The following is a 12,020-nucleotide window of genomic DNA, read 5'->3' as shown; positions in this document are numbered from 1 at the left end:
AAGTGGCACTTAGAAATTGTTGGTGCTGCGGGCTGACAAATCCTCGGGTCCTGATGGACTTCATCCCAGGGTCTTAAAAGAAGTGCCTGGCAAGATAGTTACTTTTCTAAAATTCTCTAGATTCCAGGAAGGTACTATTAGATTGGAAAATAGCAAATGAACTCATTTATTCAAAAGAGGAGGGAGACAGAAAGCAGGAAGCTACAGGCCAGTTAGCTTAACAACTGTAATAGAGAAAACGTTGGAAGCTATCATTAAAGATGTTATGGCAGGGCACTTAGAAAAATTCAAGGCAATCAGAAAGAGTTAACATGTTTTTGTGAAAGGGAAATTATGTTTAACTAATTTATTGGGGTCCTTTGGAGTCATTTGTGCTATGGATAAAGGGGAACCGGTGGATGTACTGTACTTAGATTTCCAGAAGGCATTTGATAAGGTGCCACATCAAAGGTAATTGCGGTAAATAAAAGCTGATGGTGTAGGAGGTAACATTGGCATGGATAGAAGATTGGTGAGCTAACAGGAAACAAAGAGTAGGCATAAATGGGTCTTTTTCTGGTTGACAAGATGTAATGAGTGGTGTGCCACAAGAATCAATGCTGTGACCTCAACTTCTTGCAATTTATATAAATTATTTGGCTGAAAGGAGCAAATTGCTAAATTTGTTGATGACACAAAGATAGGTAGGCAAGTAAGCTGCGAAGAGGACACAGGGGCTACAAAGGGATATAGATAGGTTAAATGACTGGGAAAAGATCTGGCAAATAGAGTATAATGTGGGCAAATGTGAAATTGTCCATTTTGACAGGAAGAATAAAAAAGAAGCATATTATCTAAATGTTGAGAGATTGCAGAGTTCTGAGATGCAGAGGGACCTAGTTGTCCTAGTGCATTTTTAAAAAAAATTGATCTTGGGATGTGGGCATTACTGGCTAGGCCAGCATTTATTGCCCATCCCTAATTGCTCCTGTTCAGGGGGTATTTAAGAGTCAACAGTGTGGTGTGGGTCTGGAGTCACATGTAGGCCAGACCAGGTAAGGACAGCAGATTTCCTTCCCTAAAGGACATTAGTGAACCAGATGGGTTTTTACAACAATCAGCATTGGCTTTGTAGTCATCATCAGATTTTTTAATTGAATTCAAATTTCACCATCTGCCATGGTGGGATTCAAACTCAGGTCCCCAGAGCATTACCCTGGGTCTCTGGAACACTAGCCTAGTGACAATGTCACTATGCTGCCATCTCCCCTCAATGAATCACAAAAGGCGAGTATGTCGGTACAGCAAGTAATTGGGAAAGCTAATAGAATGTTATTGTTTATTGTGAGAGGAATTAAATATAAAAATAGGAAGATTATGCTTCACTTCTACAGGACACCGGTGAGACCACATCTAGAATACTGTGTACAGTATTGGTCTCCTTATTTAAGGAAGGATGTAAATGCATTGGAAGCAGTTCAGAGAAGGTTTGCTAGACTAATACCTGGAATGGGCGGGTTGTCTTATGAGAAAAGATTGAACAGGCTGGGCTTGTATCCGTTGGAGTTTAGAAGAGGAAGAGGCAACTTGGTTCAAACATAAGATCCTGAGGGGTCTAGACAGGGTGGATGTGGAGAGGATTTTTCCTCTTGTGGGAGTATCTAGAAATAGGGGTCACTGTTTAAAAATAATGGATCGTCCATTTAAGACAGAGATGAGATTTTTTTTCTCTTAGAGGGTAGTGAGTCTTTGGAGCTGTCCTCCTGAAAAGGCATTGGAAGCAGAGTCATTGAATGTTTTTAAGGCAGAACTAGATAGATTCTTGATAAACAAGGGGGTGAAAGGTTATCAGGAGTAAGCAGGAAGTTATGATCAGATGAGCATGATCTGATTGAATGGCGGAGCAAGCTCGAGGGCCCGAGTGGCTTACTCTTGCTCCTAATTCGTAGGTTCTCATATAGCACCTTTCACAATATCAGGAGGTCCCAAAATAGGTAACGTGGGAAGTGTGTCAACCAATTTATGCACAGCAAGTTGTCACAAAGAAAAATGTGATAACGACCAGATAATCTGTTTTAGTAATGCTGGTTCATGGATAAACATTGACCAGAACATTGGAAAGCAAACCCCGTTCTTCTTCAAATTGGTACCATGGGATTTTTTTTACATCAAAGCTCATGCTATTTTTAAAGTACCAAAAATAATTAACCGCAATTTTGAAACGAGCATCACGAAGTTAGATGGAGACCTTTTATTCATTAACTTTAAACAAATAATTTATGGTGAAGTACACTCGACAATAAGAAATGTTTTTGTAAACCGTTTTTGCTATAAAATGTACATTGAGCAGAAAAGTGGATTAACCAAAGAATTCAGTGAGGTATTTCAGAGAACATTAAGGTTTGCCTATGAAAATCAGATATCTGGGAGTGACTTGCAAGCTAAAGTCTGATTGAAGATTTTAAATTGTTTATGCATTCAGTAGCAAATACTTGAGACTGATTTATAGAATCCAATTTATTAGATGCTTTAGATGTAGAATAAAAAATTAATGGGTTTAAATTACAGACTCAAATTGCTTGGGCTCAAAAAGATTATACACACAGTAGTGAATACCTGGGTATGAGTTTCTGTTTGGAATCTCATCCCATCAACTGGCCTATTTCTTGTGTAATATTAAATTGTGTTTCTCTTTACAGATGGTCAGAGACGAATGATTTATGAATATCACAGGGTGGAAATAGACATGACGAAGATCAGCAACAGCTCAGCCTTAGAGTTCACCCCTGTTTCTAGTAAGTTGTGATTTTTACAGAGATTGAGCTTTATGTATGATCACTTTGAGGGACAGGGAGGGCTCCTATTCACTCTGCCATCATGACTGACCTCCCTGTGCTTAATTCTGTTGGGAGAGATCCATGTTGTTCTAGTTCCTGATCGAATGGTATTTTCCTGTTACAATCATCAGCTGGCACAGAACTGATACTAAAGACACTTTTAGGAGGGAACAAGGTCAGTGAAATTGTGAGGAAATGGCCACAGTTGCTTAGTACATTGTCCATTCAACTCTTGTATCTGGACATAAATCCATCAAATTTATGGTTTAAAGTTTGCCGGTGCTTTTCACAAAAGCGAAATGTTGCAGATGCTGGAAATCTGAAATAAAAACAGAAAATACTCAGCATCTCTGGAGAGTGAAATAGAGTTAACATTTCAGGTCAATGACCCTTCATCAGAACTCAGGAATGTAATTGTTTTGAGCAAGTGAAAGGGTGCATGGTGAGGAGGAAGAACGAAAAGGAAAGTCTGCCGTAGGATTGAGGGCAGGAGAGATTAAATGGCAAAAGGTTTCAAAAAGGAGTGGTAATAGGTAACATTAGGAAAAAAGATGTGTCCAGACGAGGTGTGAATAGCTGGGTGGCAGCCATCCGAATGCAAAGTTTTGGGCACCTAACCTTAAAAAGGATGCTGTCCACATTGCCAGTGTTAGGGGATGGCAAGCCTACTGGCCCCAATTTCAGACTTTTTTTTTAATATTCATTCACAGGATGTGGCCAGCATTTTATTGCCTGTCCTTTGTTAAGAGGGAACCACATCTGGTGTCATATGTAAGGACAGCAGATTTCCTTCCCTAAAGGACATTAGTAAACCAGATGGGTTTTGGCAACAATGGCTTCATGGTCATCATCAGACTTTTATTGAATCCCACCATTTGCCACGGTGGGATTTGAACCCGGCTCCCCAGAGCATTACCCTGGGTCTCGGGAATGCTAGTCAGTGAGAATATCTCTATGACACCAGAGGACATTCAGAACCATCTGATTACTTTGTTTATTTGACATATATGAATCTCTGATGATACTTGTTGACAAATTCATGATGGGTAAACAAGCCAACTGGACCACTTTGACAATCTCCTACCCCTCCCTTAATGGGATTAAATTGAATGGAACAGGATTTAACACAGGAAGGTGATTGAGCACAACAGGATATAGCACAAGGAGTTATCAGTGACAGCCCAGATCCCTTCTCAACTGTTCTCAAAAGGAGCGGTGATGCTCAACATCCCCCTAATAGTGCAGTTTTGGAATGACTTATTGAAGCCAACCTCTGACCATCATAACTAGGGCCAAATGAAGCAGACACGGAGCTGGATTTTATGGGGGGGAGGGAGTGTATTGCTCGCCCCCTTGGAAGAAAAGCTGGTCCCGAATGGACCGACCTTTAAAATGCCTGCCCCGCAGCTATAGCACACTTAGGACAGCACGAACAGGCTGAGGGTCGGACTTCTGCCCCCTCAGTGGACAGGGACAGTGGACGGAGCCTCCAGTCAATCTGATTGTCCAGCAGTCAGTTCTAGCAGTCCCAGCAGCACCAGGCCTCAATAGTGGGCACTGCCGGGACTGTAAGCATCTCCTCGAAGAAGAGCAATGGCCACTGGAGTGGGGTAAGTTCTGGGGTTTTATGGCGGGAAGGTACCGGGCACCCTAGAGTGGGGGAGTGAGTGAGGTGAGGCTTTGGGGGCCAGACAGGAAGGAACAAAGGGATGGGGGGTAGTGGTGGGGAGGCCCCAATGTGCACAGGGCACACCCCATTTCCTACTCCTCAAAAAAGCAGTTTTAAAAACAGCCATAGCACTCTGGCCTACCTGCCACTGCCCAGCATTTTATGGTAGTGGAGGCAGATTGAGGACCTTAATTGTCAGTTAATTGGGTAATTAAGGGCTTCAATAGGCCTAAGGGCACACAGCCCAGTCGACGCCTTACCCAGTCCCCGTATTGTGGGGAATGAGTTGGGGTGGGCGGGAAGGAGCTGGGCTGGTAACCTGACATATTTTACCTGTACCCCTGTGGAAAACACGCCCGGTAGGGGCGCGGTAAAATCCAGTCTGTGATGCTTTGGCATGTGTAAATGGTATTTTCTGAATGCTGATTGGAGGAGGCAGGTAGCATATGTTTAGCCTATTGAGAGTCTGGAAGAGCTACACAAACTGTGCCAAGAAGTTAATGGCCTGTGTGACCCATTTAAAGAAAGGAGGTCAATGAACAGCCATGTAGATAGCAAATCATTACTCCTGGGAATGTTCAAATGGCATGGTATTTGTTATAAACCTACATTTACATGCTTCTAAATGAAGGATTAAATATTTTCTATTTTGACAATGAAACAGAGGAACATATGCAATGGGAAACCTCCCCCCCACCCCCAGTACAGGTTTTTATGAATGGGTCACATTGATGTTAACAGCTCTCCTGACATTCATCCTATTACCAGGAACAGGCATAGAATTTATTAAATTAATGCTAATCCCTCCCTTTTGTGCAGCTGTGGAATGTGTTAGTGTTTTTATTGGAGATAATACTGATCATATCACAAGGGGTCATAAAGGTGGGCCATTCAGTCCATCTAACTCATCATGTTATTGAAACCTTTAATCCCACATCACAGCATCTTGAATGACTCCAGAGCTTGTGGTTTCACTACACTACTCAGAGGCCATTCATTGTATTAATCACTATATGAAGGTCTAAATCCTGAGCTTGCCTTTAATCGTTTTGTACCCTTCATCTTTTAGCCTTGGCTATTCCAGTTAGTGTCTTATAATATACTCAATAGCATTACCTCTCGTTCATCTCCTGTCTGAACTGAAAATTATGATCTGGAGATGGCCATGAGTGTAAATGGGGACACCACTTCTCCTTACCCAAGGCCAGGGAGCACCAAATCCTTAGCTGGAATGGGTGAATAAGTGGCAGGTGCACTCCACCCCCACCCCCAAGCCAACCTAAACCAGATCTGAGTCCTTCAGAGGTCCACGTGGACTGAAGAAATGTCTTCTTATTAAAAACCTTGGCTCTTATTGAGTCGGACTGACTAGAGAAGGTAATTAACCCCCTGAAAGATCAAATGCCTGACTCCAGTGATATGGGGCCTCTGAAAGGCTCATAGGGACATTTCCACTGGTGTGAGTTCCTCTGTGGCTTTCAAGGGTCTACAAGGAGAATTTCTGGGCTAACCTGGGAACCGTTCCCCACATGCCCCTCGATGTGGGAGAATGTAGGCAGAAGAATCATCCAGAATTCCGCAATAGGGATATCCATGACTTGTCAAATTATGGGTGAATCCTAGTTGGTCCAGGGACCGACTCATTTTCTCACCCCAACATAGCTGCCCCTTGGGCCTTCTCCGTTGTTAAGATGTTCAAGCCCTATGAGTTTTTCTAAACTTTCCTCATAGCTCAGTCTACCATCACCAGCAATCAGCCTTGGGTTTTTCTCTGCACCAGGGCTGGAATATTTCCAGTGTGCCTCCAAGGTGTTTCAAACTACCTTCATGTAGGCCTGACCTAGGTGGGTATCAGCTTCACTGTGACAGCCCCAGACTTGGACTCTGCTGATCTCTCATTAGCCTCACCAGCTGGACACACTGGTGGAGCACAGCAGGGTGGATGTGATGCCCACGTGCTTCTACAATTGGTATTCTGTGAACACAAAAATTGCACAGAAAATGAACCCGTCTTATCTATGAGAATGGAAAAGGTTTGGTTTTGGTGTTGTAGGTAAGGTAAAACAGCATTGGTTGACACCTTTGGAACAATTGAATATCTAGTCAAGAGGCCAGAGAGTTCTAAAAGATAAACAAACCAAAGATAATTGATTGATGTGAGCAGTATGACAGGCTTATTAGGTGCTGAGACTGTCAGGTAGTAAAGACATTAGGTCCTGGGATTTACAATGTAGGAAATAAGGTTAGATGTGAGTCCACTTGACTTACATTTAGGTGCAGGGAGCAACTTTGCATAATCTTTTCTCTATTGATTAAATGGATAGATAGAGCCTATAAATCGAGTGTAAATTTCCTGTGTCCGGCTTGCTGGACTTCTTCCTCAATCCATGATTTTTATGCTTTTAAGGGAATTCCCTAAGTTTGTTCTTCACTATATTTTCTGTGTGAGACAGTTCTGTTAAAGTGGTTATTTGTCCCATCACCTTCTCTGGTCTCACTGTGGCACATACTGTCCTCAGGTGAGAGATGGGAAGCAGGCACACTCCACTCTAGTATGACATTTCTTATTTCACTCATGGGGTGTAATTCCTGGCGGGCTTGTGCTTATCCCATTGTGACATGCCTTGTTTTGTTGATCATAATGTATTCTCTAGAGGCATCTATAAGTAACAATGTTTAAAAACTAACAAGCCTTCAAAAAATATAATGATCTGCAACAGGCCCCTTTACCTTCTTTCTCCAGAAGCTTGAGTAATCTGAATGTGATGAAGAGGTTTCCAGAACCCATTATCTGATGATTTCAACATCTTGCCCATGTCATATGACTGTTGCCATCTTGATTAAACATGCTCACATCTACACTTCGTCAACAATGAGGTCTAGTGCCAAGTAGTCACCCGATTCCATAAGACCATAAGACGTAGGAGCAGAAGTAGGCCATTTGACCCATCAAGTCTGCTCCATCATTCAATGAGTTTATGGCTGCTCTGATAATCCTCAGCTCCACTTTCCTGCCTTTTCCCCATAACCCTTGATTCCCTTAATGATTAAAAATCTGTCTATCTCTGCTTTGAATATACTTAACGACCCAGCTTCTACAGCCCTCTGCGGTAAAGAATTCCAAAGATTAACTATCCTCCTCATCTCTGTTTTAAATGGGCGACCCCTTACTCTGAGGTTATGCCCTCTGGTCCTAGACTCTCCCACAAGGGGAAACAACCTCTCAGCACCTACCCCATCAAGCCCCATAAGAATCTTATATGTTTCAATAAGGTCACTTCTCATTCTTCTAAACTCCAATGAGTACAGGCTAAACCTACTCAACCTCTCCTCATAAGAAAATCCCTCCATATACGGAATCAACCTAGTGAACCTTCTCTGGACTGCCTCCAATGCCAGTATATGTTTCTTTAGATAAGGGGACCAAAATTGTTCACAGTATTCTAGGTGTGGTCTAACTAGAGCCTTGCATAGTTTTAGCAAGACTTCCCTATTTTTATACTCCATTCCCTTTGAAATAAAGGCCAACATTCCATTTGCCTTCCCTATTACCTGTTGAACTTGTATGTTAGCTTTTTGGGATTCATGCACAAGGACTCCCAAATCCCTCTGTGCTGCAGCTTTCTGCAGTCATTCTCCATTTAAATATTATTCAGCTCCTCCATTCCTGCCAAAGTGCGTAACTCACATTTTCCCACATTGTATTCCATCTGCCAATTTTTTGCCCACCTACTTAACCCGTCTATATCGCTCTGTAGACTCTTTGGGCAGAACTTTGCCCATGATGGGCGGGCGGGCCCCACCAGCTTGGCGATGGGAGGGCAGCCGACCCCTGCCACTGAAACGGGCCCCGCCACCATTTTGAGTGGGCGGGTCAATTAAGGCCCCGCCCAGCAGTCCACCCGATGGGAAGCGCCATGCACTTCCTGTGCGGGATGGGAGGAATTCCTCAACTGTCAAACCACACACAGTTCCCTGAGACTGAGCACTGCATCAGGGAGAGCACTGAAAGTTTTATAAACATAAAAAATAGAAAAATAAAAAAAATTATTAACATGCCCCCCTCATGTGACAATGTCACACGAGATGGGACCTGTTAATAAATATCACATAAAGTTTATTAAAGTTTGTTAAAACAGACATGAATCTTCGTCCCGCTGGTGGATGAGGTTTCATGTTTTTTCAGAAGCCCGCTGGGGCTCCTGGCCTGCCCAGCAGCCTTAAGGTTGGACGGGCAGGGCCTTAAATTGGCTTAATTATCCTGTCAATGGCCTCAATTGGCCATTGACAGGTAGGCGGGCAGACAGCTGATTTCGCTGTCCGCCCACCTTCCCGAATATTTAAATGGGGCGGGATGAACCCCCGACATCATCCCGCATCATTTTCACATCAGCGAGTGGACCCCGCCCCCAGCTCACCGACGGAAAAACTCTGGCCTTTGTATCACCCTCACCACTTGCCTTCCCACCTATTTTTGTATCATCCGCAAATTCGGCGATAGTACATTCACTTCCCTCATCTAAGTCATTAATATATGTTGTAAATAACTGCGGCCCCAGCACTGATCCCTGTGGCACTCCACTGGTTACAGGTTGCCATCCTGTAAATGCTCCCCTTATCCCAACTCTCTGTCTTCTAATAATTAACCAATCCTCTATCCATGCTAATATACTACCCCCAACGCCATGGGCTCTTATCATATTAAGTACCCAGATGTACAGTACCTTATCGAACACCTTTTGGAAATCCAAATGTGTTACATCTACTGGTTCCCCTTTATCTATCCTGCTTGTTACCTCCTCAAAGAATTCTAATATATTTGTTAGGTATGATTTCCCCTTCATGAAGCCATGCTGACTCTGCTTGATTAGATTATGTAATTCTAAATGCTCTGGTATTACATCCTTTAAAATAAACTAACATTTTCTCAATGACAGATGTTAAGCTAACTGGCCTATAGTTACCTGTTTTTTGTTTCCCTCCCTTTTTGAATAAGGATGTTACGTTTGTAGTTTTCCAATCCTCTGGGACTTTTCCAGAATCTAAGGAATCTAAAGATTACTACCAGGGCATCCACTATCGCTGTAGTTACTTCCTTTAATGTCCTTGGATGCAACCCATCAGGTCCAGGGGACTTATCGGCCTTTAGCCCCATTAGTTTCCCTTGTACTTTTTCTCTAGTGATTGTTATTGCATTTATTTCCTTCCCCTCTTTTGCTCCTTGATTATTTAGTATTTTTGGAATGCTATTAATATTTTCTACCATGAAGACTGAAGCAAAATATTTATTCAACTCCACTGCCATTTCTTGGTTCCCCATTATTATTTCCCCAGCCTCATTTTGTAAGGGGCCTATGTTCACTTTGGTCTCTCTCTTCCTTTTAATATATTTCAAGAAGCTCTTACTGTCCGTTTTTACGTTACTTGCTAGTTTACCCTCAAAGTTTATTTTCTCACTCTTTATTTTTTTGGGTCATCTTTTGTTGGTTTTTAAAACTTTTCCGATCCTCTGGCTTACCACTAATCTTTGCCATATTGTATGTCTTTTTCTTTTAATTTGATGCTATCCTTAATTTCCTTGGTTAACCACAGTTGTTTTATCCCCTTCCTTGAATCCTTCCTCACTGGGATATAACCTTGTTGTGAGTCATGAGCTATTTTCTTAAACATCTGCCATTGTTCATCAACTGTTTTTTTTTGCTAAAATCCTATCCCAGTCCACTCCAGCCAACTCCGCCCTCATTCCATTGTAATTATCCTTACTTAAGTTTAGCACAGTTGTTTCTGACCCAAGTTTCTCACTCTCAAACTGAATGCTAAATTCTGCCATATTATGGTCACTGTTTCCTAGGGTATCTTTTACTCTGAAATCTTTTATTAAACCTGCCTCATTACATATTACCAGATCCAAAATAGCCTGATCCCTGATTGGATCCATAGCATGTTGTTTCATATTGATTCATTCAGAAAAAGTAATTGACATTCTATAGCCAAGTCTCTTGGCTACAGGGGGATTCTGAGCAGTACTGAATTTTAGGTGGAGGGGCCAACAGTAGTGCAGTAAAAGAGAAGGATTTCTAGGAGGCTTTTGGAGATGGGTCAAAAGATGAAGGGATTTATGTAGAGAGTTTATTGGGTGAGAGTATATTAGCTGAAGAATAGCCAGCAATGGTGGTTTGGAAGGAGAAAGGTGTAATTTGATGCCACAGGGTCTGCTGGAGCTTATGATTGACTCGAATCAATGAGGCAGGATAGGTCAAGGCCAAGAACACCAGGGAAAGAGTCCCAAAATCCCTTTAATGGAGCATAAATGAGCTGGTGGAGCTGCGAAAGGAAGGGATTAATGGAAATGTGGAACTTGTGCGAGAAAGGCCATAAAACCCAAGTAGTCCTGAATAAGTTCTAGTTTTTAGAGAGTGGAAGCCACAAAGGAGAACATTTGAGATGACAGTCCTCGCAATGGTAAAAGTATAGACTCTGTTTTGGCAGCAATGGGGGAAGAGGTAGGCGCTGAAGGCAAACAATATTGTTGGGGTGAAAGAAATGGTCTTGGTAATGGGAAGGAAGCTCAGTTTAGGGTGGCAGCTAAGAAGGTTGATGAAGTCAAGGCCAGAAAAACAGAAATGCAGAGAGGAGCCAAAGCGTTTAACTTGAGTTCTACCGACATTAAGCTGGAGAACATTTCACCTCGTTTATGAAACTTTTTTACATCAGATGTCTATAGCGGACGAAACTAATGTTTTGAATCTCAGAAGGAGTTTCTCACTAACTGTCAGTCATTTAATGATTCCAGGCTGGTTTTGGGCAGTTTCCTTTTTACTATTGCAGAATTGTAATTGATTCCAGGGATCCTTTAACTGTTCTCACTGCTTTCTCCAATAATTCACTGAACTCAGACCACAATTTCCTCTCTCTCTCTCTCTCTCTCTCTCTCTCTCTCTCTTTCTCTCTCTCACAGTGTGTCTGCAACACCTGAGTTGTAATGCCTGTGTCCACGCTGAGGTCCGCTTCAACTGCAGCTGGTGTGGTGTTCTCCAGAGGTAAGAGTATCCTACCCCTCTCCCATGTGTACAGCTCACTGAAAGAACAAGCGGCGTTTAGGAAGAACACTTACTGTACGGAGCACACGCCCAATATCTAATCTTCCAATTATAAAATTTCTACCCTGTTTCGAAAAAAATCCTTCGAATGACCCTCATTCTCAAAGAGTTCTCAAAAAAAACTCTCATTATGGAGCTTGTTCAGGTCAAATCACTCTGGTGACGTCACTGGGCAAAATTGGCCGCCACTGTCTGGAGTGGCCTGCGCATGATTTAACGGGTTTCACTAATCTTAGATAAGCCCATCTGGAAAGACCCAACCCAAATCAGAGTTGGACAGCTCCTGAAGGCTGTCAGGTCATCACTGGGTATGTTTTGCCCTCAGGATGAAAGAAGAAGAAGGAAAAAAGACATTTGACAGCACCTTTCAGGACGTCCCAAAGCTCTTCCGAGCCACTTAAGTACTTTTGAAGCCTGGTCACTATTGTAAGGTAG

At 42.6% G+C, this 12,020-nt stretch overlaps 1 protein-coding gene across 1 annotated transcript in view; it reads left to right on the top strand.

Moving 5' to 3' along the window:
• LOC121269078 (plexin domain-containing protein 1-like) overlaps positions 1-12,020 on the top strand; it is a 268,532-nt gene that overhangs the window by 148,632 nt on the left and 107,880 nt on the right. The window contains exons 8-9 of the mRNA XM_041173524.1: positions 2,679-2,774; positions 11,444-11,525. Coding sequence (XP_041029458.1) covers positions 2,679-2,774; positions 11,444-11,525 — 178 coding nt within the window. The remainder of the gene's footprint in view (positions 1-2,678; positions 2,775-11,443; positions 11,526-12,020) is intronic.

This window comes from Carcharodon carcharias, chromosome 23 (assembly GCF_017639515.1).
Source record: "Carcharodon carcharias isolate sCarCar2 chromosome 23, sCarCar2.pri, whole genome shotgun sequence".
Classification (NCBI taxonomy): Eukaryota; Metazoa; Chordata; class Chondrichthyes; order Lamniformes; family Lamnidae; genus Carcharodon; species Carcharodon carcharias.
This window is presented reverse-complemented; position numbering and strand designations above follow the sequence as displayed.